This window comes from Penicillium vulpinum (genome assembly GCF_028829585.1).
Source record: "Penicillium vulpinum strain IBT 29486 chromosome Unknown utg000002l_segment0_segment0, whole genome shotgun sequence".
Classification (NCBI taxonomy): Eukaryota; Fungi; Ascomycota; class Eurotiomycetes; order Eurotiales; family Aspergillaceae; genus Penicillium; species Penicillium vulpinum.
In genome coordinates, this window is record NW_026643242.1 from 4,675,872 (window position 1) to 4,703,073 (window position 27,202).

At 47.2% G+C, this 27,202-nt stretch overlaps 10 protein-coding genes across 10 annotated transcripts; 5 read left to right on the forward strand and 5 right to left on the reverse strand.

Annotated features, from left to right (window-relative positions):
- Positions 1 to 291: 291 nt before the first annotated feature.
- N7479_004779 (phosphotransferase family protein) lies at positions 292 to 1,525 on the reverse strand (the record flags this gene model as incomplete). The annotated part of the gene is made up of 3 exons (XM_057252476.1): positions 292 to 985; positions 1,065 to 1,360; positions 1,427 to 1,525. 3 exons carry the CDS (start codon positions 1,523 to 1,525, stop codon positions 292 to 294), a joined length of 1,089 nt encoding a protein of 362 aa, XP_057111801.1.
- Positions 1,526 to 2,929: 1,404 nt separating this feature from the next.
- N7479_004780 (pyridoxal kinase) lies at positions 2,930 to 4,345 on the reverse strand (the record flags this gene model as incomplete). The annotated part of the gene is made up of 6 exons (XM_057252477.1): positions 2,930 to 3,566; positions 3,636 to 3,753; positions 3,811 to 4,023; positions 4,078 to 4,157; positions 4,238 to 4,248; positions 4,298 to 4,345. The coding sequence occupies 6 exons, from the start codon at positions 4,343 to 4,345 to the stop codon at positions 2,930 to 2,932; spliced, it is 1,107 nt and encodes a 368-aa protein (XP_057111802.1).
- A 1,120-nt stretch (positions 4,346 to 5,465) lies between these two features.
- N7479_004781 (uncharacterized protein) lies at positions 5,466 to 6,443 on the forward strand (the record flags this gene model as incomplete). Its single annotated transcript, XM_057252478.1, has 1 exon — positions 5,466 to 6,443. The coding sequence occupies one exon, from the start codon at positions 5,466 to 5,468 to the stop codon at positions 6,441 to 6,443; it is 978 nt and encodes a 325-aa protein (XP_057111803.1).
- Positions 6,444 to 6,956: 513 nt separating this feature from the next.
- On the reverse strand, positions 6,957 to 9,425 carry N7479_004782 (AFI1/MesA family protein; the record flags this gene model as incomplete). The annotated part of the gene is made up of 3 exons (XM_057252479.1): positions 6,957 to 8,648; positions 8,706 to 8,766; positions 8,815 to 9,425. 3 exons carry the CDS (start codon positions 9,423 to 9,425, stop codon positions 6,957 to 6,959), a joined length of 2,364 nt encoding a protein of 787 aa, XP_057111804.1.
- Positions 9,426 to 10,317: 892 nt separating this feature from the next.
- Positions 10,318 to 11,339, forward strand: N7479_004783 (uncharacterized protein; the record flags this gene model as incomplete). The annotated part of the gene is made up of 3 exons (XM_057252480.1): positions 10,318 to 10,320; positions 10,375 to 10,846; positions 10,915 to 11,339. 3 exons carry the CDS (start codon positions 10,318 to 10,320, stop codon positions 11,337 to 11,339), a joined length of 900 nt encoding a protein of 299 aa, XP_057111805.1.
- Positions 11,340 to 11,705: 366 nt separating this feature from the next.
- N7479_004784 (TBC domain-containing protein) lies at positions 11,706 to 13,151 on the forward strand (the record flags this gene model as incomplete). Its single annotated transcript, XM_057252481.1, has 3 exons — positions 11,706 to 12,155; positions 12,212 to 12,969; positions 13,028 to 13,151. The coding sequence occupies 3 exons, from the start codon at positions 11,706 to 11,708 to the stop codon at positions 13,149 to 13,151; spliced, it is 1,332 nt and encodes a 443-aa protein (XP_057111806.1).
- A 563-nt stretch (positions 13,152 to 13,714) lies between these two features.
- Positions 13,715 to 15,070, forward strand: N7479_004785 (Cytochrome P450; the record flags this gene model as incomplete). The annotated part of the gene is made up of 1 exon (XM_057252482.1): positions 13,715 to 15,070. The coding sequence occupies one exon, from the start codon at positions 13,715 to 13,717 to the stop codon at positions 15,068 to 15,070; it is 1,356 nt and encodes a 451-aa protein (XP_057111807.1).
- Positions 15,071 to 15,369: 299 nt separating this feature from the next.
- On the reverse strand, positions 15,370 to 16,736 carry N7479_004786 (RNA-binding protein; the record flags this gene model as incomplete). Its single annotated transcript, XM_057252483.1, has 4 exons — positions 15,370 to 16,147; positions 16,202 to 16,394; positions 16,447 to 16,603; positions 16,659 to 16,736. The coding sequence occupies 4 exons, from the start codon at positions 16,734 to 16,736 to the stop codon at positions 15,370 to 15,372; spliced, it is 1,206 nt and encodes a 401-aa protein (XP_057111808.1).
- A 2,769-nt stretch (positions 16,737 to 19,505) lies between these two features.
- On the reverse strand, positions 19,506 to 19,718 carry N7479_004787 (uncharacterized protein; the record flags this gene model as incomplete). Its single annotated transcript, XM_057252484.1, has 1 exon — positions 19,506 to 19,718. One exon carries the CDS (start codon positions 19,716 to 19,718, stop codon positions 19,506 to 19,508), a length of 213 nt encoding a protein of 70 aa, XP_057111809.1.
- A 1,206-nt stretch (positions 19,719 to 20,924) lies between these two features.
- Positions 20,925 to 21,722, forward strand: N7479_004788 (6-phosphogluconolactonase; the record flags this gene model as incomplete). The annotated part of the gene is made up of 1 exon (XM_057252485.1): positions 20,925 to 21,722. One exon carries the CDS (start codon positions 20,925 to 20,927, stop codon positions 21,720 to 21,722), a length of 798 nt encoding a protein of 265 aa, XP_057111810.1.
- Positions 21,723 to 27,202: the final 5,480 nt, after the last annotated feature.

Here is a 27,202-nt window from a genome sequence, read left to right on the forward strand (position 1 = left end):
TTTCATGGGTTCTGGGCCAACCTTACATAGTAAGCTGAAGAGTCCGATTTAGATTTAGATCGGGCTCAAGCTACCATATGCATCTATCTATATCCGGCGCTAGAACGGTTCCAACATGACTGAGGCCCAGAACTCCATTCGGACTACCTTGTATATACAAATCCAAATCCTGAAACCCCTAAAACCCTCCAACAGTTTCAAAAAAAAAAAAAAGAGTCAAGTAAAATAACTCTACTCCCTCCCAGACTGTAATAGATTTCAAACCGGAATAGAAATAAACTAGGCTATGGACTACAACTTCCCCTCAACAGTCCTCTTAACAGCCTTAACCCTCTGCCATGCCTCCTCAGCAAACGGCTTCGCCCTCTTCGCATAATCACCCGCTCTAGCACTACTAGCCTGCCTCCCAGCGAACCGGGCCGCAATGCCCTGCATAATCACGGAGCCCCGGAACGCAAAGAAGGCATCGCCCCACGCCACGTCGGAGCTCGTTTCGTACCCAGACGTCTCGGCGTACCAGCCAATGCACTCCTCGCGCCCCGGCAGTCCTGGAACAACCCCCGGCGCGAACTGTGACAGTTCGTTGTCCGCTCCTTCCATTATGTACGGACTTGTCAGATTGCAGAAGTCCGAGAGCGGATGTCCTACGGTCGCCATTTCCCAATCTAGAATTCCGATCACACGCGGCTCCGTCTTGTGGAAAATCACGTTGTCGATTTTGTAGTCTCCATGAACGAGTGTGCCCCGATCCAGAGGTTGCGTGCTCTTTTGTGAGAAGAACTTCACCATCTCGTCGAAGTACGGGAGGTCGCCCACGGGTTCTTGGGTGTCGACATCGACGACGGCGGCTTGTGCTTTGGAGATCCTCGTGAAAGTGGCAATTTGACGGTCAAAGAATCCTGTCGGCTTGCCGAAGGTTCCGAGCCCCACGCTTTTGGGGTCTACGTTGTGGAACTTTGCCAGCGTTTGTACTGCATTTTTCCAGCTGGGGGCCTTGTCAGTCATGCAGAGTCATGGGCTGGGGTGTTGGTTGGATGCTATTGGAGCCTCAATCAGTGACTTACAGTGCTTTCCTCTCATCCCCGCTCACTCCTGGCATCGCTGGGTCGGTGAAATGTCGCCCATCTAGGAACTCCATGATGTAGAACGCAGTTCCAATCACGCTGGTATCTTCGCACAGGCAGTATGCCTGGGGAACAGGTACATCGGTATCCCACAATGCCCGGATGATCTTATACTCGCGCTCGACTTGGTGAGCTGTCTTCGAGAGCAGCTTGCCAGGGGGCTTCTTGCGCAGAACGACCTGCTTGCCATCTGCGGCAGTAAGAAGATAGGTAGGGTTTGATTGACCGAAACCGAACTACAGTGAACAGGATATTAGTTGCGCTGATCTAGCTGGTATATTGATTGACGGGGCCAGACTCGCCTGCTTCAAATCAAGTGGAGTCTTGATCTCTGGCACATTCTGGTCAATGTATCTCTCCAACGAAGGGATATCTATAGGCTGGCGCACTTCTCCCGCCATGGTGGGTACAAAATGAGGAAAAGACTGTCTTTTTTTGAAAAACCGTATGTATTTTGCAAAGTACGTTTTCCAAATAATATGTACAAGGAAGCAATAAATGCCTTAGTGTGCAGGTGCTGTTACCGGTGGACCTCGGTCCCCAGCATCTCCTCGGTGTCACCTTTGAGCGGGGAGCACAGAACAAACAGAACAAACAGAACAAACAGAGCAAACCCTCGGCGCGTCCCAGCGGTGAAACGCGCGCACTTGAGCGTGGAGCTCACCGCAATTTTTGTGAAGCTAGGGGGGGGGGGGCTTGTGACTTGCGTTAGCCAATTTACTGTGGGCCCTGTTTTTTTTTTTTTTTACCAATTGACTGCTCTCCACTCGATTCTCGATTCTCGATCTTCGATCTCCAACCATTTTCGTGTTGACCATGACCAAAGAGACCACCCCACCACCCCAAAACAAATCCCTCCCGGCACACAATCCGCCTTCCTTGCCTGCCTCCCCGCTGCCGAAACGATCAAAGCCTGACACAATGACTACCCCCGCCGTTACATCGATCCAGCAGCCACTGCCCCCGCTTCTGGTTAAGAAGCTTGTTGAGTCTGCCCAGGCTCCCACGCGCGGCTCGGCTTTCGCTGCTGGATACGATATCTACGCTGCCAAGGAGACTGTTATCCCCGCCAAGGGCAAGGGCGCTGTTGATACTGGTATCGCTATTGCTGTGCCTGAGGGAACATGTATGTGACTATACCTGTGCTTCGGGAACTTTGCTGCTTACGCAGGCTGAGCTGGACCAAGAATGAATGCGATACTAATGAGGGATACAGACGGCCGCATTGCTCCCCGTAGCGGTCTTGCCGCTAAGCACTTCATTGACACCGGTGCTGGTGTCATTGATGCCGACTACCGTGGCGAGGTCAAGGTGCTTCTGTTCAATCACTCTGACGTCGACTTCCCGGTCAAGACGGGTGATCGTGTTGCCCAGCTGGTTCTGGAGCGGGTGAGTTCTAGCCATCAGTACTGTTATGTGCGAATATGTCTGACCTGTTTTAGATCTACACCCCCGAAGTGGCCGTTGTCGAGGAGCTGGAGGAGAGTGTCCGCGGTGCCGGTGGATTCGGCAGCACTGGCATTTAAGGGTACAAAGTCGGGATGACGGATAAAAATTAGATGGGTTCTGGGTTTACAAAGAACTTAGTTACGATTACACGCATTTGAGACTTCGACAGAATGAACAAAACATATACGTTTCCATGCTTGATTCAATAATCAAATCTATGTACAGACCGAACCGGTTTTTGATATAGAGATGGCCACCGACTCCGGCTTCATCTAATGCCCACCCGAATGCCCACCCGAAACCCTTCTATCATCCAACCATGCCACATGCAATATACAGAATCCCCCAACCAAAATCTACCTCAAATCCACAGGAAGATCCTCCTTCTTCCAATCCTGCACCTCAAACAGAATCTTCGGATCCCTCAAAACCTGCGTATTCCTCACAAGCCTAACCTCCGCAGCCTTAGTCCTGCGCAAATAATCCCTCTTCTCCAATTCCTGCGGAGAAGCCTCTCCCTCCAACGCAGGCACAGCAGCCGCCAGCTCCGCATCCCGACTCTCCAACGTCCGCTCCAGAATACTATGCATACTCGACAGAACCTTGACAGTCGCACTAGCCAGCGGCAGATCCGTAGCCGCAACGTCGTCAGGCGAAACCCACGACTTGGTTGTGCGCAGACCATCCACTGCGGAAACGGCTTCGCTTAGACGTGCGACGGTCAGTGCAGCGAACATATCGCCCGTCCCGCTGAAGAAGCAGTCCAGGGCTGGTACGTCCACGCGGAAGAGTCGCGGGGACCCGTCGGAGCGCGTGGTCGAGCCGATTACTGTTAGGAAGTTCTCTGGTGGGGGTGGGGTTGAGCCTGATTGGGAGAGCTTGAAGAGTTGCACTGAGGTGATTATCACGTGCGGCACGGAGTAAATCCTGTGAATGGCTGTTACTGCTGAAGCGAGTGTGGCTAGTGAAGTTATTTTGATGCCGGAGAGGGTTCTATATTAGTTTATTAGTGGTCTGTGCGTGGGTGTATAAACCTGAATATCAAGTTTGGCGATGACTTACTCGGCTTCGAACTGGTTAGGCAAAATCAGATCCGCAAATGGGATGATTTTCTTGTATGCAGGGACTACGTCGTCATTGACATATAGTCGGCCTTGGTCGCCCATGACTGGGTCCAGGACTAACATTATGTCAGCGTCTGTACTTGGTACTTAGGGAAATGGTGAGTGTTATTTACCCCAGAAAAATGACCCCGGCCTTTTCTCTGCCTTATCTTGCAGATCAATGCCGATAGTGCCTACTGATTCCACGGCTGCTGCACTCGGCGCATAGCCCGAGAGCATGACATCGAAGTCTGTGAGGTTACTCTGGCACAGGCCCTGATAGAGGTCTGAAATTTCCTGTGCGGTGGCACGAGTTCCCTTGAATTGGCGGTAGCCCGTGTGGTTACCTGTAATTGCATGTGAGTCAGGGTTGGAATTGTCAAGACTAGGTTGCAACGTACTGAAGTGGACGGTGTTCAAGGCGGCGACTTCACAGCCTAGGGATTGCATGACGAAAGTTGCCATTGTATTTCCGACATGGCTGGAGAAAATGATGTTAGTGATTGACTCCAATGGTGTCGTCTAGATATGATAAACGGCGTTATCAGACTCGCCACATACCCGTAGACTACCTAGTAGAGTGTCAGTTTATCATTCGAAGGAGTGGGCAGTTTCACTTACATGGCTGGCAACAGCCAGAACCCTGGTCTCTGGCACTAATGAATCCATGATAAGTTCAAGTTAAGTTGAATTGAAAGAGAGTCTCCAGGGCTATCAAGTCCATATGGATATGACTCTGTGTGGGGGCCGGGGGGATGATTTGCCGAAATCCCACTTACCTAATTGGCTCTGAAACCCGTTGACCGAGTTCGTTATCTGCGAGAAATAATATGTTCAATTGATCAATTGAATTGTGCTAATTGTATGTAGTAATAATAATATAAGGGCAACTAGATGTAGAACTATACAAGTATTAACTAGGATATAACTATAATCAATATTTGGAATAACCTAATTTGACCCAAGTCCATATAACGCCTCAAACTAACCTCGTGGTACTAGATCCCCTTGCTTCCAAGGTTAACTGGACTTAAATTTCACTTCCATTGTCTTTCTTCATGTGTCATGCTTCTTTGTTCAGATTCAAAATACTCCAGTTTCCAAATTATATCTAGCCAGTCAGACGAGGAACCGGTGGGGGAAAAGCAAAGGAAAAAAAAAGAAAGAAAAAGAAAAAAAAGAACAAAAAAGGAAAAAAAAGAGAGACTAATGGATGTCCCCCAATAACGCTGGGCCCTACCTACTATATAGGTAATGGATCTACTCTATATATGCTCCCAGACCCCATAAACTCAACTTCTATACGGAGTACGAAGCAAATATATCCGAGCACCCCCTGAGGCCGAGTTCCACCGAACGGTCTAGTTCGTGCTAGTGGTACTTCGGAGAGCTCTAGCGCATTGGCATGATGTTCTCGGCCTTGGCCTTTTCTAAATGCGAGTGTCTTGCAACTAAAAAAGTCCCATTTTAGCCTTTTCTGCAACTTCCAGGGATGCCGGGACTTGCCCTCGTGCGCTTCTCAACTTCAACTTCAACTTCATCAACTCCGAGAGAAAATATTCCCTCAGTCACTCCTTTCAAATGATTTGATGACAGCCATTCATTCCAAATTCGCATAATGTTGGAATAATCACTTCTTTGTTGCCCAACTACCAACCAACAGCACTGTCACTCGTTTAACATACAAAGACTGCCCTTGTGCATCTATCTCGCTTAATTGCTGTTTGATAATTCATATTTGACTGTTCATGTCCTTGCCTCGATCTCAAGTCAACGACAAAACGCCAAAATGTCCCGTCTTTACCATATCTACAACCTGTTAATCCTAATTACTATTCTGTGTCTATCACCCACATGGGCCGAATCAACGGACACCACAGACCTCTGCATGCCACAACAATCACCCTGGAACCCAAATGGAGAGCTCATAGCTCGCCAACCATTGCAAGCACAAACACAAGAACCCACAGAGGAAACCACAATAGTCCGCCAACGATCAATCGTCACGGCATCAGACAACACCTCATCAGGAATGCCTCAACCCTTCGACACACTCTCCTACAACTTCGCCAACGCCACTAGCTGTGTCGACTTCTTCGAAACATGGCGCGCCAACACAACAATATCAGACTGCAACGCCATCTCCCTGCTCGTGGAGAACTCAAATGCCTTCTTCCACTCCCTCAATTCCGCCGCCGCCACATCTCGCATCCTGGACACATCCTGCTCGGCAAATGTCACCAAGTGCGCATCCATCATGACCAATCTCGCAATCGATCTTCTGAAACCCGACAACTGTGGCGACGACTATAAAAACGGGAACTCGGTCGTCAAAGGCACGTATCGCGATCTCGTCGCTTACGAACCAATGTACCGTGCAACCTGTCTCACGAGCCCGTCGACTGAGAACTACTGCTTCGTCGACGCGGTGTCGAATTCAACTGCGCCAGATGACTACGTTGTCTACTTCATGCCGCTTGGTACGCCACTGACTGCCGGTGATACGCCGAGTTGTAATAAGTGCTTGAAGGCGACTATGGATTTGTTTTCTGGGTGGGCGAGACGAGATGGTCAGAGTCTTGATGATACTTATCTCCCCTCGGCGGAGATTGTTAATACGCACTGTGGTGAGGGATTCGCGGCTACCAATATTACTGTTGGATCGTCGGATGTCACGGCTGGGGCCGGGATTGCTGTCCCCTTGCCAAGGCTTGGAATTGTCACTGTCATGGCTTTGGCTCTTGGCACCATGGCAGGCCTGTTTTGATCTGAACGGTTTTCTGTCTGTTTTTGTTCATACGCACGCTCTGTTTTGGTTCATTGTGTTCTGTCTGCCCGGATGGGTATAGCCATGGTTAATGTCAGCGAGCGCGTTTTTGGCTTTCTGATTTGATCGTCTGATCTGTATTTAATTTCCAGTGATATTGTTCATATTGCTTTTTAACAGTTATTCACTCTGTTTGTTATTCACTTCCGTATCCGATCGAGGTTGACTTGATTCCGATGTATTTTCTTTGAAGAACTTCTGGGACTCGCTGCCAAAAATAACTGGGTCAATAATGTATTCCTCAGACGCCAGTGACAGTATGAGTATTCACAAGCATATCCATAACCAAGTATAGATAAACACAATATCAACACAAATAAATCGCATCTGAAATCATAGATCGAAAGAGCATAGACCGTCACGTATGAAGAATCTGTCAAAGATTGCAACAAAACACAGCAAAACGCTCACAGACAAGAAAATGTTATGTAAGAAAAAGATCGCTACAAAATCTCAGCTCCTCCTCTTCGACCCAACTCCCATAGCAACACCAACAAGACTCTGAGGCTCACCCCCAAAGCTAGCCCCAGGATTCGTAGGAGCCGGTGATCCGCCACCAGAAATCGGACTCTGTGCAGCGGCATCTCGTTCCCGCTTAACACGGATATGACCCAGCTTTGCGAAACGGCCAACATGCGTCCAGAAATGGCGGCCAGCTGGGTGTGCAGCGATGCGGTCGAGAAGATCGGCTGTCGCTTCGCGGACGACCTGGTCTGGGTGGAACAGACCCATGCTGACATAGAAGAGACCGGCCTGGTTCTCTGGTGCAACGGTTAGAAGTTGGCAGATGCCGGCGTAGTCTTTGACGGAGTGAGAGAGGGCGAGGTAGATAGAGGAGGCTTCGGAGTGGGAGAGCTTTAGGGAGCGAAGGCGGTCGTGGTGGTGGTGGATGTCTGGGCGTTGGATTGGACGCGCGGGGAAGTACATTGCTGCGATGTCTTGGATGTAGGAATAGTAGGAGCGAGTATTGCGCCAGCCTTCAATCCTAGAGACGGAGGCCGAGAGCTCGCGCTGTTTAGCTGCTTCGTCTGCCCATACGTATCCGTGCCCGCGGAGAGTTGTTGGGTCTGAGGCGTCGCTTTGGTGGCCTGTTGGGCTATCTGGGGAGAGTTCTTCGCCTGGGCCAATGATGTAGAGGTTCGAGGCGCCATAGACTGCTTCTTCGAAGGCTGCGGCGACGCGGACGAATTTTGTGATGTAGGCTCGCCATTTTGCGCGCACGGCATTCTCACCGTGGCGTTGGCTGATGCTGCGGAGGATGTCCTCCATGAATAATGTGTCGCCTGTTGGGTCCTGGGTCGTGTGGGATGCACTGTTGGGTAGAAGGGAATTCTGCTGCTGGAAGAACAGAAGTCCTTCTGTTACCGGTGCAGTTTCAACATGACTTGAGATCTTGATGCGACCCGTGGGGAGGTCACACAGAACGTCCCACCATTCCGGATGGTTGGCAAATGTAGGGTTTGTGACTCCTGCAATAAACCCAGGTACCTTAAGAAGATCGTCAATCTTGGAAAGATCGGTATAAGGGAATGCGTGTCGAGTAAATCCACGCAGAATGCCACCGGATGCAAGAGCGCAGGCCGCCAGGACCGCCTCTGCAACTTCTCCGGATGGCCGGTTGTGTCCTAGAAATACCACACGCTTCTGGGTGAGGACGGCATTGACAAGAACAATAACGGGGTGTGTAAATGATCCGCTAGTTGTTAAATGGGGATGCACTGGGAAAGCCTGGGGGGATGTGGCATGCGGCACGGCGAAGGTCTGAACGAGCTTGATAAGGGAGAAGTCTCCAACGGTCTCCGGCCAAATCACTGTCGGAATTTTGACCGGGATAGGGATATCATTGTAGACCACTTTCGACTCGTACTCATGTGTATCTCGCGGTAGGACGTATCGGCTCATTCTCTTCGGTGACGGCGGACACTCCCCATCCTGGAGTTCATCTTCTTCCCGCTGGCGGATCATTTGTTCGAATTTCTCTAAGAACATATCCTTTGTGTTGCTAGATTGTAAGATATGGCGTTCAAGTATCGACATTTTCGGCATTAATGAAAGGTCCATGGCGTTAACAGCATCATAGAGGGATGCCAGGGTTTCAGGGAATGGAGATTTGAAGTAGTCTTCCAACGCGAGGAGAAGTAAAGGCTGTATGATAGTAAGAATTGACTGTTTGATAGGAATATAGGAGTATAAATAGCTTACTTTGTAAATGTGGAGGAATGAATGCCGCGTACAGATTGCCATTGCCTTTACTACTGCACCTCTTTTCGCTGTTAGCACTTGCACATGCAGATAAGACAGTACGACGTACCTCCGGACAGAGTTATCCTGCTTCGTGTTGACAAGATTCAGCACATACATCAAGGGTGGCCCTTCACCACCCTCGTCATCGCTGCTGTCGGGGTCATCGGAGATCTCGTCCTGGCTCTCGTCCTGAGTATCGGTTCCGTCCTGGTTTCCATGGTATTGTGACCTCCGCTTTTTTTTCTTCTTTCCACCTGTTGAATCCGTTTCTTCGTCGCCACTGGTGTCTTTATGTAAGAAGAACATAGTCCAGTCCTGACTCCGCACATGTGTCTGATCCGGCAGCATCAGCTCTGCAAGCATGCTCTCATCACCACTGATTGCAGCAGGATACTGGTGCTCCATGATTGGACCACGGTCAATATGGAAGGACGCAACCAGGATGTATTCTACATGGCGCTCTGGCGAGTCGAGCGGGTACTGCGCTTTGCAGCGGCGTGGCCTGGAGCTTGAGGCCGCATTCTCTGTGGATGTTCTTCGAAAGGAGCCATGTGAGCTGCTGGGCGAGCGTCCGGTAAAGGAGGCCGCAGGCGAGAGCCTAGGTAGACCGCTTGTTTGGCGGTTATTTGAGGCGGATAGGGAGTCGTTCGACGGTCGATACGGTAGTGTTGTTGCCATCTTCTGGGGGATTTAGGAAGAGAGGATTGCTCCGGGCAAAGCTATAAATCGAGTAGCATACCTGGGACACAAAAAACACAACGTCAAGGGCCAATGATAATAATAAAGTGACTTAATTGACCAGAATTAGCTGTTCAGGGGTTAAGAGGGGTTAAGAAAAAGGACGATTTCTCCACAGTGGAGAGACGATAAGATGATAAGGGGGATCCATATAACCCGTAGACATTCCAAGATCGAACATGGAGGAAGACGATCTATCAGAATGCAATCTCCCTTTTTTTGTACCATACATTGTAGATCTTTCTATTTATATTGCAAAAAAGTGATGCATCGAAAATTGTCACAGCTCTATGCAGTAGTACGGAGTACATCTGCTAATGAAAAAGAAACAACACTGGCAACTTCAAGGTGTTTTACCCGATACAGAATAGCGAATGGCATTGTTTCGCAGAACACTTGAATTTATTCTATAAATAGGTATACCTGAAGAAAGGCTAAATATACGACTTGACTTGCACTGATCTTGCTCTTCATGGTTGAACGTTTGGAAGCCAATTGAGGGCTGATGTGACGAGTATGATTCCTTATACATAGATCTATGAACACTTCAATGTTATGCAATGCCCAGTCACCCAGCATCTATTTATCTGTATGCCATATATAGGCTTTTTATACCTATTTATCAAGGTGAAACTATAAGCATCAAAACCAGGATCGTATAATATACAACTAAGGATAAAAAGGTCCATGTCAATGTAGATAGCATAGGCGGTGGGAAAGACGGTGGCAGAATCATGTTGTTGTGCCAGCCCGAGGCTTGTTTACATCGATAAGCAAACCTTCGTCATAGGCTGTTTACAATTCATAATTCAGCCCACGCGCGACATTCACCATGGTGAGTGAGGTTTTTGAGTGATGATACACCCATCCAAGACTAACAATTATCTAGGCCAACAACCCCACATTTAAACCATCGCCCTTATCCTTTGGGTCGCCGAGGGCGTCCCCGTTCCGGCGCCCGTCTACTCCAAACTCGCCGCCCTCGGCCACTCGCACAGGAGGCACCCCAGGGAGTTCTCCAAACCGGGCATATACACCTATGGTATCTCCCAGCAAGCTCAATCAATCATATACAGTGGAGGATGGCGAATCGTATTCTCCGAAGAGCGAGCGGCCCATTCCCCAGCCGAACTTTGGCAGAGAGCTCTCTCCTTCCCCAACAAAAGGAGCGCGGTCGCCAGGCAGCTTATCTCCGATACTTGGGACAAGGAGGAGTGTCTTTGAAGCCCCATCTGGTGATGCGGCTGGAAAGCTATCGGCGCAACAAGTGAGGGAGATCAGAGAAGCTTTCCAGGTTCTCGATCGGGATAATGACGGGCTTGTGGACAAAGATGATGTAATTGATGTGTTGACAACTTTGGGTAGGAAGAAACCTATTTATATTTTTTCGAAATTCCAGCATGAGGAGCTAATCTGAGTGTTTGAACAGGCCAAGACTCGTCCCAGTCTACTCTGTCGCGCTTCTTCCCACCAGGAGCAGGCAAGACTATGAACTTCCCAAACTTTTTGAATACACTTTCCGGGCTGATGGCATCAATGTCGCCTTCACAAGAGCTTCTCAACGCTCTTGCCGCGTTTGATGACGATGACAACGGGCAAATCGACGCCGCTGAATTACGTGATGCTCTACTACATACTTCCCCAGAAGACGGAGAGGAACGATTGACCGAAAGACAGATAGATGAAGTCTTCAGTGGGTTTGTAGGGCGCCCGGCATTTATTGGTCGGGGAGCGAAGTCAGGAGGGATGGGTAAGAAGGGCGAGGTTTTCCAGTATCATGACTTTGTGCGCAGCGTTATGGGTGGAGAGAACGGGAGTAATGCGAAACATGAAGGAGATTCAACACATGCATGAGCTGCTATCATGAATATGGGTTTCAATTAAGTTGGCGTTAGGGGGTTGCGTCTTATCTCCAAGGCTTTTGGCAGCTGAGAGATTTCAATGCTGTATAAGCAAAGATCAGATATACGAAGCTTGTTATGAATGATTATGTACCATTAGTTATTCAATTAGCAAAGGAAAATTTCAGTAAAAGTAGTAAACTAAGTAAATAGTAAAAGTGGAAGTATATGTCGGAGCCAACACCTTCCGCATTTCATCGGCAGAAAAGCTCCAGCCACCGCGATCTGATACACCTCCTCCCGTCAACTGCGCTCATCTTACCTCGTTTCCCAAAGATGTCTGTCCGTGGTCCTCCAATGCAGACTTGATTGCAGAAAAATGGCCAAACCTCAGCCCTCCTGGGCCCTCGGCGTCCCGGGCCCCGACACACCAGCATCACCGCGAACCATGCGAACCCTCCGAAAGATCCAATCCCACCAAGTGCTGTCAACCTCTAGTGCGCTTATTGCCCAGACCCAGGCCTCTCACCAAGTTGGCTCCCACGAAGCTGATTCAGCAGCAGCAGCAACTCCTGGTGCTGCAACTCGAGCGCGCGCACATCGCCGAGCTCGATCAAATAGCGACGCAGCTTCTCGTGAAGCTGCGGCAACACCACCTGCGACTCATAGAAGACCCGCGCGGAAAACAGGGTCAGGATTTGGGGTAAAGCGATCGCTTTTGGAGAACTTCTTGCGCGATGGACCGCAGGGTTCAAATCCCCATGAGGGACTGCGAGAGCTCAAATACCTCGTCCTATCCAGTAGAGTGGATGCCGACGGAGATGGCATGGTGAAGGGTCCTTAGTCTGTTTTGCAAGATTAATGTCTAACACTTCGCAATGATAGTCGCCATACCGAATCTACCTCTGGCTCGTCCTACTTGACGTTCCTCCTATGCCCACCGACGACTACCTTGCTCTTATCCATCGTGGCCGTTCTCCCGCTTACGCCAAAATTCGCAATGATACTTTTCGCACACTAGCCACAGACCCTCTCTTCAAACGCCGAGTCACAGAAGCAAGCTTGATTCGTCTTCTCAATGCTGTGGCATGGAAACTTCACGATTCTAGGCCGAAACCTCGGTCTCGACCATCGTCATCTCGGCGCCGTGAGATGGAGCTTCTAGTGAATGCACCACCTAGCATTGCAGAGGAGTCCCCCTTTGGCGGAGAGCTGGAGAAGATCACCAATAGTAACACAAGCGACTCGGCCATGTACGTCCAAGGCATGAATGTCTTGTGTGCGCCATTCCTCTATGCTGCCCGTAGCGAGGTGGAAGCATTTGCTCTGTTCCATTACTTTGTCACGCGCGAATGTCCAGGCTATATCCGTGGTGCCATGGATGGAGTCCACAGGGGTCTCCGTTTGGTCGACCGATGCCTTGAGATTGTGGAGCCCAAGCTTGCAGCATATCTGTTCTCCAAGGGTATGCACGCCGAGCTGTACGCATTCCCATCCGTATTGACCCTCTGCGCTTGTACACCTCCGTTGCCAGAGGTGTTGCATCTGTGGGATTTCCTGTTTGCATATGGATCACACCTGAACATTCTATGCATTGTCGCCCAGCTAATCCGTATGCGGGACCAAATTTTTGAGAGTTCGAGGTAAATTCTAGTCTGTTCTTCAGATTTCTTTTGTAAAAAAAAACTAACTTGAGTATAGCCCAAACAAAATTCTCCGCTCGTTCCCTCCCCTCGACGCAAAGGAGATCATTGCTTTGACAGTTCTCCTCGTCCGTAAGATCCCAGAGGACCTTTACGCAGAGATGATTAGCCATGCAAAATAGACATGGCTTGAGCTCACTGAGAAGCTCTGATGGAAAAGGAAATGAATGTCATACTACCTGGGTTTCATAGCGGCGTTTTTGATATTGATCGCAACGATTGGATATGGTCACTGGATGAGATATGAGACTTACATTGACGAACACCCAAGATAACACGCCTGTTTGAATGAATTGATGATTGTACACAAATATTTACCGTTTTTTTTGGAGAATCCACCTGAGTTGAGATACAATTCTCCCTTTTAGAATCCCACTCCTTTGCTTTGTGAAACATGCAGCCTTTCTATTCGTTTGTTAAAAGGGGAAACCCTAATTTTCTTCACTACCTCTGAGACAATGCGCACAAACACGGTTCTATTGCCTTATAGCATATATCTTCACACGGAACATGGCATCAGTTTGTACAAGGTTATGTTTTACAAATCGAAAGACAACAGATGGTCAAGACAAAAGCAAACAAGGCCACCCTCTCCATTCATGCTGCATGATTTATACTCCTTTTATCGTCTGTGCTATAAGTATGGCTCCGTAATTGACCACCAACTCTTCAATCCATAATTGAAATGTTTCCTCTAGCCGCTTCAATCATCCTCGGAGTATCCCTTCTTCTTATTGTAATATGGGGGAAATGGCAGCCAACCAATTCCACATCAAATCACCCAGGGACATGTCGCTGTATCATTGCCGGCACGTTGGAGTCCACAGAACATCAGCCGAATATCCTCTCGCCGCATCAAGCGAAAGCAATAGCGAATAAACATCTTCCCATCGCCTTCGGAATCGACAACGCCTTCACCCGCACAGACAGTATCCACGCCAGTATGTTCGTCGAGAAAGTCAAACCATTGATCAATCTATCGACGGAGCAGTGGCGCGACATATCCGAGTTTGCCAGAGTCACGAGTAGCCACTGGATCGAGTATGGCTTCCCCGGGATGAATGATAGTTGCGGCAACAGCTGTCATAAAGGGAAGCAGAAGGTCGACCACAATCGAATAAACATTGCTAGTCTAGCACAAATACTTTCATTGAAAGTTGTACTATACCTGATGTTCGACAAAAAGACTCACGATCAGACAGGCGATGAGAGTCTACTGAGCCTAGCGCAGTCTATAAATCGAGTCTGGATATCCTCAAAGCTAAAAGCCACGGGGAATGATATCCCCAGATTTGAAGATGATGTATTGCTCCAGACTTCGCTGGCCGATATCTTCGGGAAACACGGTCATCCAGAGGATAACCCACTGAATCTCATCCTGCCTTCATTCGAGACGATGTGGCGTGTCGTGCTACGAGCTTTCCTAGAGATCAAATTTGCCACTGGCAAAGAAGAAACAGGGTGGCAGGAAACAATGATTAATTTTGCTTCTAAGCCAACGAAACTACAATTCGACACAGACTCTGGATCCCCACCCAGTCGCCCCTGCACAGACGATGCTGATACATCTGGTGTTCAGAGCTCACCCAGTGCAAAGCACATAGTCCGCGAATCGCTCCGACTATACGTGCCTACGAGACATGTACACCGGGCATATCAGTGGGACCAGGTTTTGAGAACATCTTATGAAATCAAGTCAGCTGATATCGAAGGATGTCATCTGAGATCTGATATCTGGGGTTCTGATGCAGAGCGATTCAATCCGAGTCGCTGGTCTGCTCTTACGCCAGCGCAGCGAGATGCGTTTATGCCTTTTGGCTGTCCGCCGTTTGAATGTCCTGCCAAGCCGACTTTTGGGCCGAGGATGATTGGGGTATTGGTTGGTTCTTTACTGGCAGCTTTGGAGGATCAAGATTTATCAAGGATTTGGACTTTGGATTGTGAGGATCGGATAGCGCTGGAAAACTTTACGTCTGGGAAGAGGTTGTGTCCGCATAGAAATGCCTATACGGATTTGTATCTAGTGCGGTCGGTCAAATAGGGAAGGTGAATAAAACCATCTATGGTAATTTTATCTTTAGTTATACATAAAGCAAACAGAGGTCTGGGAGGTTGGACCTATGTAGTCCAAGAATAGGAATTGTACATAGTAGGAGGGATCCTCCTTTGCTAAAGGATGTATAGCCAAAGAAACGCAGGAAGCACGAAATACTTTACATGGGAAGCGATCAAAAAAACCATCAGTGAAAGTCAATAAAAAAAGCAAAGCATGAGCGGAACATATGTATGTTTGAATATCAACCACCTTCTCACCTCGAATAATACGTACATATATAGCCCTCAGGTAGGCGCAGACGTCGACAAAATCTCAACCGACCTATTCAACCCAGACCCATCTATCACCAGCGGCTTGCAAGTATCAACAACATTGACTTCTGAGGCCATCTCTTCAGCCCATGACTGATACGTATCCCCAGTTCCTGGCACCGAGCCCGCTGTATCTGATCCAGAACAAGCACCAGCACCTACACCATCAAAGCTTACAGCCCGCGTGAGATGCGAGTCCCGATCAACCTTCACCCTAATTCGCGACCCCATGAAACTCAGATTATTGAACATGGTCACAGCGCACTGTGCCTCGTCTGCTGTTTGCATGGTGATCAAGCCGCGGAGCTGGCTGTCTCTATCGGCCGAGTCCATGGTGGCTATGTTGCATTTCTGGACAGTGCCGGCTGTCTGCAGAAGGGTTTTTAGATCGGCGCATGTAGTAACTGCATTCAAGTTCTCGATGGTGATGGCTCGGCGGTCTGGGTAGAAGGAGGGGGAATTGGGGTTTGTGCCTTTGCGAGGTTCATGGTGGTAGTGCTGGTAGTTCTGTGGTTGTTTATCGCCTGCGTGGTGCATGTGTTGTGGAGGTGACATCTGATATCCTGGTGCCATGTTCCAATGCGGCTCGTACATTGTGCCGTTTATTACTGGGGATGGGGGGAAACATTGCATTGGTGGTGCGTGAGGGTCTGGCATCATGGGAATGAATGCTTGCGGTGCCATTGGTATCGGTACCATCATGACGCCGTAATCTTGGTATGGATATGGTGGAGTGGCAGGGTGGGAAGATCTGGATGGGGGGGATTAGCTTTCTAGTTCATATTCGGGGGTATGGTAAGCTCACTCTGGCGAGACGGGTGACGGGGGAACGGCCATGTTTCCGTGTACTAGTGGAGGCGTGGAGTGGCCAGAGATGTAACCTGTGGACATCATTGCTGGACTTCTTGTAGGCCCAGCAATGGGCTTGGTGGGTGTACTGGTCCGCGATAGTGTGACGACCAGGCTCTGGCCGTCCCATCCGCTGGTTGACAGCCGGTCTGTGGGGTTGTTAGGGCGGGGCTTCGGAGATTGCGGGATATCAACACATACGGTACGTTCGCCAGGCCTCATCCTCATTCTTGACGATGATTTGGCCTAGTCCGGTGGGGAATCCATGGCTGTCATCATATACTACTGCCTGGCGAATATGAAGTGCAGTTTGGCGGACGAGATCCTTGAGTTCCTGCCAGCGGCAATGAGGTGGAATCTAGTCTCCTTATTAGTCTTTCAACGCCATCTGAGATAGTTCATATTAAACTCACGCCTTGAAGGAATATGACAAACTCATCATCCGACCTGCGCGATCTGGGGCGACCTTTATCACGACCGAGGAGAGGCATGGCTGCAGATATCTCAGAACAATGCACCCCGGTATTTTCAGTGCCGTAAGCGCGCTAGCTTAGACGTATGGATTTAAATGGAAGGTAAATGTCGATGCTTGCAAATATCCCGGTCTGTCGGCGTTGCGAAACAGTCGGGGCTCGACTTGTCCGACCAGGTGTTCGGTTGAGTCCAGAACTTGGGCAATTATACGCTCTGTCGGAGGCCCATGTTAGCTCAGGGTATATAAATATGGTGATACCTTTGAATTCCCCGCTCTTCTTGGATATTACCAAGCATGAGGGTGCAATTCTTAGGAAGCAAAATCGCACAAGCCTACCTTTATTTTTTCTCCTGTGGGATACATGCAAGTCAACGAATTGGTCTGACCGACACACACTGCAGAGAAAAGACATAAACCCCTCCACGAGCTGGACGAAGAATGAGCAGATTATAAAGTCATGGAATCAAAAAAAAAAATAGGATGCGTCGAGGTTTCACAAGAATAGTTTTGATGATATATAATATAGCCAATTAATTTTCTTAGGGCTAGTAATAATCTACGATAGTCTTGTTCATGGCTTGCAAGTAGAAATCATGGGGACCCAGAATACTGCAGAATCTGAGCGAATGACGACGCTAGACGATCAGCAGTAGCCAGTCATATCAGAGAACAAGCAGTTCCCTTTCTCCTTCTGGCTGAGATATGTCATTTTCACCATGAGCTGAGCTCTGCCAAATGCAATAGAGCGTGGCTCTGCCGTCCCACTTCCCGGATATAGTTCCACTTGAGGGCATTGTATGGTGATTCTAATAATGTCCCCTCCCCTTTGTTATAAATATTGAAATGATAATCTTCTTCAAGTGCCGGGTATATCCGTGCACAGGAGGCAAATCACTTCGAAAGATGTGCTTACTGGACTTAATACGGAGTATGTAGTGTTACACCGCTAGATCCGGATCGGACATGCAGAGTATGCAGAGGGGACCTGTATTCATCACATTGACTTCTGTGTTTATTGTCAGATCGGAACTCTTGAAAAAGCAAAAGAATGGACAGAAATGAAGGATAAAAGAAATTATTTTAACAAGAGGATCTTCGATCAGAGCCCGATCAGAGCGGGTCAACGTGAGCAGTCATACCCTGTAGTTATTATTGGTTTTTTTCTCTTTTGTGGATCAATTACATTGACTATTGATTAAGTACCTGCAGATAAATATAGTGAGATAGTAATATTATTCTGGAAATAAGGGTATCTCCGCGCTCAAATTCATTGCCCTGAACATGGGGTCTTACGGCCTATTCCGTATGCCTCCCTGGATAGTCACACTGCAGGTCCCAGTAGGTCTACATTAGGCGTTCCCGTTCCTCGACAACTTTCAGGTATGTGGAATACTCAAGTACCCATGTACTTACGGACATCCTATCTATGTTGTATACGCGTACGGAGTACTCAGTACTTAGTATAGAATATGCAAAACCAAATGTCTCACAGATCTTCAGAAAGATCTTCATCTGTGTCCCCTTCCTTTGATCAGGGACAATCTGAGGGGCCAGATTACTACAAAAAGCATGGCACAGGGTATGTGCGACTGTTCAAACTATATTAAGACAAATGACCACCCACATAGGGAGATACATACATTCCAAGTATGTATGGTTTACTCGGTGTGAGACGAAGCTGTACTATGACGATACGCGACCAAAAAATTGGGCTTCAGGGGAGATCACATGGTCAATCTGGCATTTGAGCATGTTTACGGCCTCTCTCACGGGCGAATTGTAGCAGAAGATCTGTTTAAAAGAATGCTCGGTTCTCATGTCAGTCATAAATTATCCTCTCACAGGCGGGGTCTTTGAATTCCCCGGGTGCCAAATGTAGATCTAAGTTCATTCGTATGATCGCCTCGGGATTCTTGTACTAAATATCTATGTAGTAACTCTATGTGGTGGCAATTGGAGGGCCATGTTTGTATATTATATTTCAAACAAGAATGAAGTAGAGTGTCTAATTCGATATATGAAATGGAAGCGTGATATCAGGCAATGTGGCCCGAAAGAGATAATGAAACAGGAATCCAGCAGGCGATTCGCTAAAAAGCGAAAGAAATCAAAGCATGAGTTGCAATAACATAATGCAAAAGGCATAGAAAGGACACATAACTATAAGAAGCATTGTCGCTCGAGAAAGTTGTTCAACTTGCAAGAGAACCATATATATGCTCGGCAAATCAAGACACAAGAATCCAATATCTTTATGTTGTATATGATCAATGCCGACCGAGTGGAATGAGCCAAATGCGATGATCTCCCAAGCGCACCTCGGTCCGAAGTCCCGTGGTTGCACCAAGAACCACTGATGCCCAGACTGCCATCCCCGGTGTCTCAGATACCTAAGGAAATCCAGTTGACCGAAGTCAACCCATGAAAACTTCCATCAACCGGTATCTTTTTTTTTTTTTTTTAAAAATCGTGATCAATAAAGACCAGGCAGTGCCAGCACAGTCCACAAAATCTCACAGGAACTCTCGAAACGGGGTCCGAGGCGAAGTCGAAAATGAAGGAAAGTATCGAAGAGACGTGATAGAATGGTATCCTATTGGGAAAGGAAGTCGCATTCTCGCGACGGGGGAATGATTTTTTGTTGGTTTGAAAGTCGGTTTTTGATGTTGATCTGGTCAACCACTCGCTAGACTCCACAGACCCCCCAGATCCTCCGGTTTATTTGGTTTTGGTTTGGTGTTTGGATATTGGTGTTTTGGTTTATTGTTTGTATATTGTTCTTGTTTCATCCTCCGAAGCCGACTTTGGTTGCGCAACGGCTGCAATAGTACGAGTTCATACCGAATTGAACAATGCTGCAGCCTGATTGGCCTAGGCTGAGAGATTGTTGGCAGCGAGAACATCGGACAATGTCGAGGATCTGTGGAGGAGAGGCCTCAGCTGGACGAACAACGTCGTCGGTCTGAGGTTGAGGAGTAATTTGGACTGGAGAGCTCATTTTGGGCGAATTTGATTCTTAGTGAGGGTCTGAAAAGAGGAAGGGGGGAAGTTGCATGTTTTGAGTTGATCCGGTTGAGCCCCGTGATTTCCAAAGTTCTTGGTTTACCCCGGTTTTTAATGTGATGATGATTCGACTTGATAAACAAGGAAAGGGATAGAGATATGAAACAGGGAAACATGCGATGGCTTTTGAAATTGCTTCCAGCCCAATGCTTTTCTACCCTATCCTACAAAGTGCTCCGTTATTCCCCCCCCCCCCCCCTTCTATTGCCGATCATAACATGTGGGCTTACTGGGCTGCATGCGCTCATTCCAATAACTCTGCTACCTAAACCTGTGGGACATGCCGATCAACCGATTAACCCACTGCTCTTTTTATTCATCTATCCGGAATTTCGGCACGTTCAATTATGTCCTTGATCATTCATTGACGGATCTCGACCACATTAAGAGCCATTTTAACAAAAGGCACACGTATTATCCCCACTGGGTCCAGAACAGAACTAAATTAGAAAGGGGGATATTTTGAGAAACACTATCATGCACATAGACGTAGGTGGGCGTATTGGGCTTCACGCTAGTCAACCTTCAGGGCTCCCAATATTTAGACTTATAATGCGATCCCATTTTTCATCTTTAAAAGGTGGAGAGGCTGATATCTTTAAATCTGGAGATTTATATTTTTAGGCTATTTAAAACTAGTTAAAACTATTAGAAAACTGTCTAGATCCTTGAGATTGATATCCTAGACGAAGATCCTGATGTCATATTGCCTTATACTTCTAGGATGGCACGATGTATACAAAGTACATACAAATTACATTAAATTTGAATGATTAGAAACATACTAGCTTAGTTTAATGAGAGAAAACAAAGACGAATAAGGTGTGGCAAAGTGAAGCGGATATTTCCAATCTTGGAAGGTTCGGGTGAACTGCGACGATCCTCGGAAACATCGCGAAATTCCACGAATCGACCCATGGGACATAACATTTGCCAGCAACGTCATATGTTCCTAATCCGGCGTCTCTCTTCCCTTCACTTCTCTTTCCTAACTTGCCTTGGCAGATTGTCGAGTCGATCACTATCTCCGAGTCCAGGCCTAAATCCAAAAAGCGTTTAGATCTCGGCCCTTTGCCCCGCCAACACGAAATATCTCCTGCCCCTCATTCTCATCCCACCCACATATTACATATTATTCACTATGGCCGGACACCCCAACCTTTTCAGTTTTCCCACCTCCGATGCCCTAGCGGCGCAATTGCGAGGCTACGTCCTCCGCTGCCAGAACTCCGCACTCGCCCGACACGGCACATTCCGCCTCGCCGTCTCCGGCGGCTCCCTGCCAACCGTCCTTGCCAAAGCCCTCCTCGCCCCCAGCAATGGCTCCCCTGAAGATACACCCCAATTCTCCAAGTGGCACATCTTCTTCGCCGATGAGCGCGCTGTACCACTCGACCACGAGGACAGCAACTACCGCCTGCTGAATGATGAACTCGTTAACAAGATCCCCGCCGAACTCGGCGCGCCTATCGTCCACCCAATCGACGAGAAGCACGTTGACGATGACGACCCCCAGGAACTCGCAGATCTCTACCGGGAGGACCTGATGCGCGAATTCGCCGCCAAGGACAGCGTTAAAGTCCCTATCTTCGATCTCATCCTCCTGGGCTGCGGCCCCGATGGTCACACCTGCTCGCTCTTCCCTGGTCACGCCTTGCTGCGCGAGAAGGACGCTTGGGTTGCCGCTGAGACAAACTCCCCCAAGCCCCCGCCTAAGCGCATCACTCTTACCCTGCCTGTTGTTACCCACGCTATCAGCATCGCCTTTGTCGCAACCGGCGCCGGCAAAAAGGATATCCTCAAGCAGATCTTTGATCAGGAGGAGGGCGCTAGTCTTCCTTCAGCTCTGGTTAACCAGGGTGCTGGTGATAAGGTGACCTGGTTCACTGATCACCCGGCAGTGGATGGTATTGCATTCCCTCGTCGTGGGAGTCTTTGAAATGTGAGACTTCCTAGATGGACTTGAGATGATGGCTTCCTTTCCTATTTCGCACGATCTGCCTGGTGTGGCATTGAACGCACTAGCTGTGATGAAAAGTGCTCTGCTTTGATCTGGTGTTAGGACCGGTAGACCAAACTTATTATAGAATTCATGTCTTCCTCCATCATTTTTGTCCATGAATTATGCTATATAAAGTAGACAATACTGAAAATATGTTCCGACCTTGGAAGGTTCTCTTATGTGTTACTTGCTTTTCTTAGCATCCTTTGAGAACCTTTAGTTGAAATATCGCAAATAATCGCCTCAGCAATTCCGGAGACAGCACACATGATCACTCAGCAGTTATCTGGACATTTTTGACATTCTAGGAAGAGAGAGATGCCGGACTTCGCAGCAGAACTGATACTACTCAATCCACTCATGCAACTCCCTCTTTCTGCGCGGAAGTAGATAGCTAAGCCTATGATATTTTCCCTCATTCTCTTCGCTAACTAAACAAAAAACAGACGGAATAGATATGCTACCATGATTAACATTGGATCATCTAGGCGCAAAGTAGACGAAAAAAAATCAATATTTTATGTATGTTTAAATGGTAGTTGTGTATTGCTTTTTGATTCGAGAGTAGGGAAGCTGGCATACAGATATGTATTCTCTGGAAATTATCCAATCTGATAATATCCTCGCTATGGGAGTTTCCTAAGCTTAATGGCTTACACTGGTACAACTATATCACCAACTGGCCGGAGGAAGAAACACCATCGATTGAAACCGAGGCGGGTGGGAGGGGAGAGTAAAAAGTGGAAGATAGAGGGTGCACTCTATCGCACTCATTCTATATTTCATGTTTCTTATATAAGGAGGTCTGGGTTTGTTGGTTTACAAGATCCAGGAATGGGCTGATTTCACACACTTTATAATCAGTCAGTGTATGCTCTTGGGATGTACTTGATTCTAATTCTGCGTTTGGCTTCGAGTTCTTGCTTCAGTTGGATGAAGCCCCTGCAACTTATAGTTATAGTTATACAAAACTAGTTAGACTATAACTGGCTAATAACTTTGATCGATTGATTGACCAAAAAGGACTACTGATGATACCAAAGAACTAGTGCACAGTGACCGCAAGAAAGCTAAAAGCACACATCAAAAGGCATCAAGACTGAAGATTGTGCAGGAAAACATATTTAAAAGTCTTCTAGAAATCGTCGATCGAGGGTAGTGTGTCATTTCTATACATACCATTGTGTATTTACCCATGTCTTTCTTTCCTGAAGAGGAGATCTTTTACATGTATTTACATGAGAGTAAACTATAGTGGTCGTATAACCACTCTCAACACTTTTCATATCCAAACCTCTATTGGTCTACTATATTCTTACCGATGTCAGCTTGTACACGAGTAGGACTCGATATTGAAAGATGAATTCATTGATGTCGGTTCACTTTCGAAGACTGTAATGACAGAGGTTTGACGGTAATCCAATCACATAACGCATCCCCATCCCCCTCAAAGCTTGCGATAATATCTGCATGACTGGTCATTCCTCATTGATAGTTTGTATCCACCAGGATTGTCGGTACGCAACATCCTCTGCATAGTTTGAATGGGGTTGATTCAACATAGCCATCTTCAAGCACAGTATTCTATAGAGCACCTGATCAGTTTTGGCTCCTTTGATACTCTATATAGTAAGTATCTCTGTACATTTCAATTGAATCTCACCCGTACGTGATACTAGACTGAATTGGAAATATCAAGATGGTATTATATAGCCCCAAGTGAGCATAATGGCTTCTCACTACTAGCTGTGCAATGCAAGTCTTGAGATATAGGTAACTAGAATACCTACACATGGACCGGGTATCTCTACTCCGTAATCATATGGAAGATCCTGGACTTTACCTAAAAGTATTTCCAACATCGCTTGGCAGCTGAAACGGATGGCATAACGGAGGCTCTATCTAGCTAGAATGGGGTAAAAATCTCAATCTTTGTCAACTATTTCCAGCTCTTTTACCTAAGTTATGGATAGCTGACTAGGGACCCGGTGATTTCCAATGCAGATAGTGAATATCCATATGCAAAGAACTCAGTTTTGAGGGATATGAGGTGTCGTTCCCCTACATATTTCAGTTAGGACGATCAGCCATGCAGCCAAGGCGTGTCGATCTCCCGTTTTTATCCGCCCCCCACAAATGCATGTGCAACCTCAGGTTTTCCTTATAGAGTACAGCGTGAAATCTATGCTAATTACGGAGTAGGGAAGCTAGGGAATTAGGTGAGGGGCAAATGATCTATGTGTTTTAGATATAGAGCATTTTAGATTATCCAGCCTATGGATGTGACACACCTTGACCGCTAGGTACAGCGACTCAACGCCGGTCAAATAAGCAACAAAAATCAAACGACAGCAATGATGGCCATCTATCCTCCTACGTGTCCATAGCAACAAGTACAATCGGCCAATACATAGCCAGGGATCAGACCTATGTTAGCTGTTAATGTTGTATTGCCCTCTAGGCATTATGCATCTCCTAGGTGTTTATGCATTGCTGCTGACAACCCTCATGACTCTAATACAAATGCTAGTACTAGGCAGAAATCAAAGTTACGGAAGTGGAATTAACTCACTCCACCGTCAATCCTACAGAGTGTGAAGCAGTTGTTGATTTGCACAGAAGCCTCTGCTCCTTTGTCGGCTTCGGCGGACGAGGCAAGTTCCAGGCCGATGAAGGTTGCAAGGACCAAAATGGAGAACGTATTTTGGATGAGCTTGTAGAATAGGTAGTTGGATTTCTGATGGGAATAAGTTTTTGACTTAGAAGGTGAAGTGCCTGCATCTTATCAACTTTCGATTGTATACTGTATAGATAGATATGACCAGTTTAATTCAACCCCTTGGTTAACTTCTAGTTTCGCTTTTATGACTCGTGCAGGTCCATGCGCATCTATCGCGCAGGCGTAATCTCCTCTAACTGCTCGCTCGTATTCCGAAAATGCCAAGATTTGATCTACACAGAGATCCTTCTGTTTGAGCAAAGATCTGCACATTTCTATGATCTATTCTTTTTCAACTTAGAAGCTACAGTGCGAACAGATCCAATTCCTGCACTGCGACCTGAACTTGGGAACTAGTACTCCGTAGGGCATGGCGTGGTATATTAGGCATGCAGTCCTAAAGATCTGCAATTCATTACTCATATTAGCAAAAGACTTAAACTAGTATATGGTCTATATAAAGCTCGAAGCTCCCGGTGGTGATGGACCCTATTTCTTAACAGTGTATCCATACTTCCCTTCTACATTGCCTCTTCAAATATCTCAAGAAGAAATTTGAACAAAGTTTCCAAAGCAATTCAAACATGAAGCTGTTTATCGTCCTGTATGCACTAGCTGCCTTCGCAATGGCTGAAGCCGCTCCAAATCTGGAAGCGAGAGCTGGGTGCTCTCAAAGGGGGCAATTCTGCAACGACGGAACATTCCTATGCTGCCGGGGTCAAGGAACATGCAGGGACTTAGTGGTAAGTTTGTATTCGCTCTTTTTCTAGAAACAGATGTAGCCAAATATGATAGCAGATTATTAAAAATAAATATAGTGCAAATAAGTCACCATCTACTGAAGGAGGCGCAGAGGTCGTCTTGGGTTGTTGGATCCCATATATCTAAGTGTTAGACCTGTCTCTTTGGTAAGTTCGGAGTACTCTAGACAATGCGTTGTTGCCTCTAAACCGCGCTTGATTCATCCGCAATGAAAGCCGGCAATTCAATGAGGATTTGTTATTCATTGCTAGTCTAAGTCTTCAATCAATCAAGCTCGAGTTGGCAACTTGAACATTAAGCTAGCACACATATCATCTAAAGCTCGATATCAGTGGAACCTAGATCCAACCCATAGTTGACAAGAATAGCCCGTCAGCCTCTACTCCGTAGTGTTAACACATTATCCAGTTGACTCGATATAGTGAAAAAGATCAATAGATAAATACCCCTACCAGCCACGAATAATATAGCAAAGAGGATATGTTGATTTTGATGGGGTGGACAAGATTGCATAGATTGTAGAACGCCTTTTTCCATATATAACGTTGGAGTAGTACACAGCGTTTGATTGCGAATACGACAGATTAAAAAATAAATTTCCCTTGACCTTAGATACATTCAAACCCAGTTGTTAGCTCACCCTATTGTTAGGACTTGTGAACTTATCTCTCACAGACAGGAGCCACTGTACATGAGTAACCCAAACCCATCCACCAACATCACCAGCGGCTGTGGCCTGACCCACCCCAGTCAGACATCAAGTCATGTTCCATAGGGTTATACCATTAGAGTGTCATTCATTAGAGCAAGTGGCTTGCTCCTCCGTGTGAAATACCCCGGCTTTCGAACTAACAACGATGCCTAGGATTATTAGTTCGTTTACCTAAAGCCTATCGCGGCTTTCCAAAGAACATAGAAAGATACAAAGGAAAAGGGATGCGATCCTAGCTAACAGCGAAGGATAGCAGCTATTCAATAGGTTCCTACCCAGTGTGCCGGGCCTAAAGGTTGAATACATACTCCGTATAATGAGCGCAAATATGGACACTGGTGTCATAGCTACGCGGACGTCGATTTGGTCGGCTTGAATGTGAAGACCATGACTCGTGGCTCGTAGGTGAGTTCTGACGATCTGGCAGACTTGTGGGATTCTCCCGCTCATGGTCCTGCGGATGCCATTGAGATTATCTTGATCGGGCTATATTCTGACAGAGTGCGTCGGTCAGGCAACTGGCGTCGAGAACATCGATGTGAGGATGGAGACCGAATCCAGTGCTTAAGTTGATACCGATAGCATAATTGCAACAAGATCCAGTACCGACCTATTTAGATTGTGGTCAGAACCCGACGAGCTCATTCATTGGCCTGACCAGGAGATTATTGAGAGTCGACCTAGCATCGATGTTGCTGCGGTCCAATACAGACATCATTCTAGTCAACATGCATCTCGGTCAATTTACCTTGGGCACTCGAGTCATGCACCATGCCAATTCTGAAATCGACTCAGGATCCTGGTAAACCACAGAAGTGAACAGCTGGGATTCAATTGATCCGAGGACCGATGATGGAGACTTCATTGCGTGGCTCGAACGCACCGTTCAAGAACACCGATTCTAGGATATCAAGGATTCGATAGGCATGGATGAACTTGAGGATCTAAAGGACAAGCGGTGGGAAAGTGACAAAGGCTGTCTAAAATAGGCATACTCATCGACCTGGAGAGATGGGTTTTATTCATTTTCAATTATTACATAACAAATAAACAAAATGTCCATGAATATAAGCCCATTGTATTTTATTTTTTTGAGTATTTTCCAAACAGGTTTCCCTTCCGTAATATAGGAGTAAACCCGACAGCATCCGAAGTGGTAAAGGATGTATACATCTATGCTGATTTGATGGAAGCAGATATGCACTGGTTCGGTAGTGTAGTGTG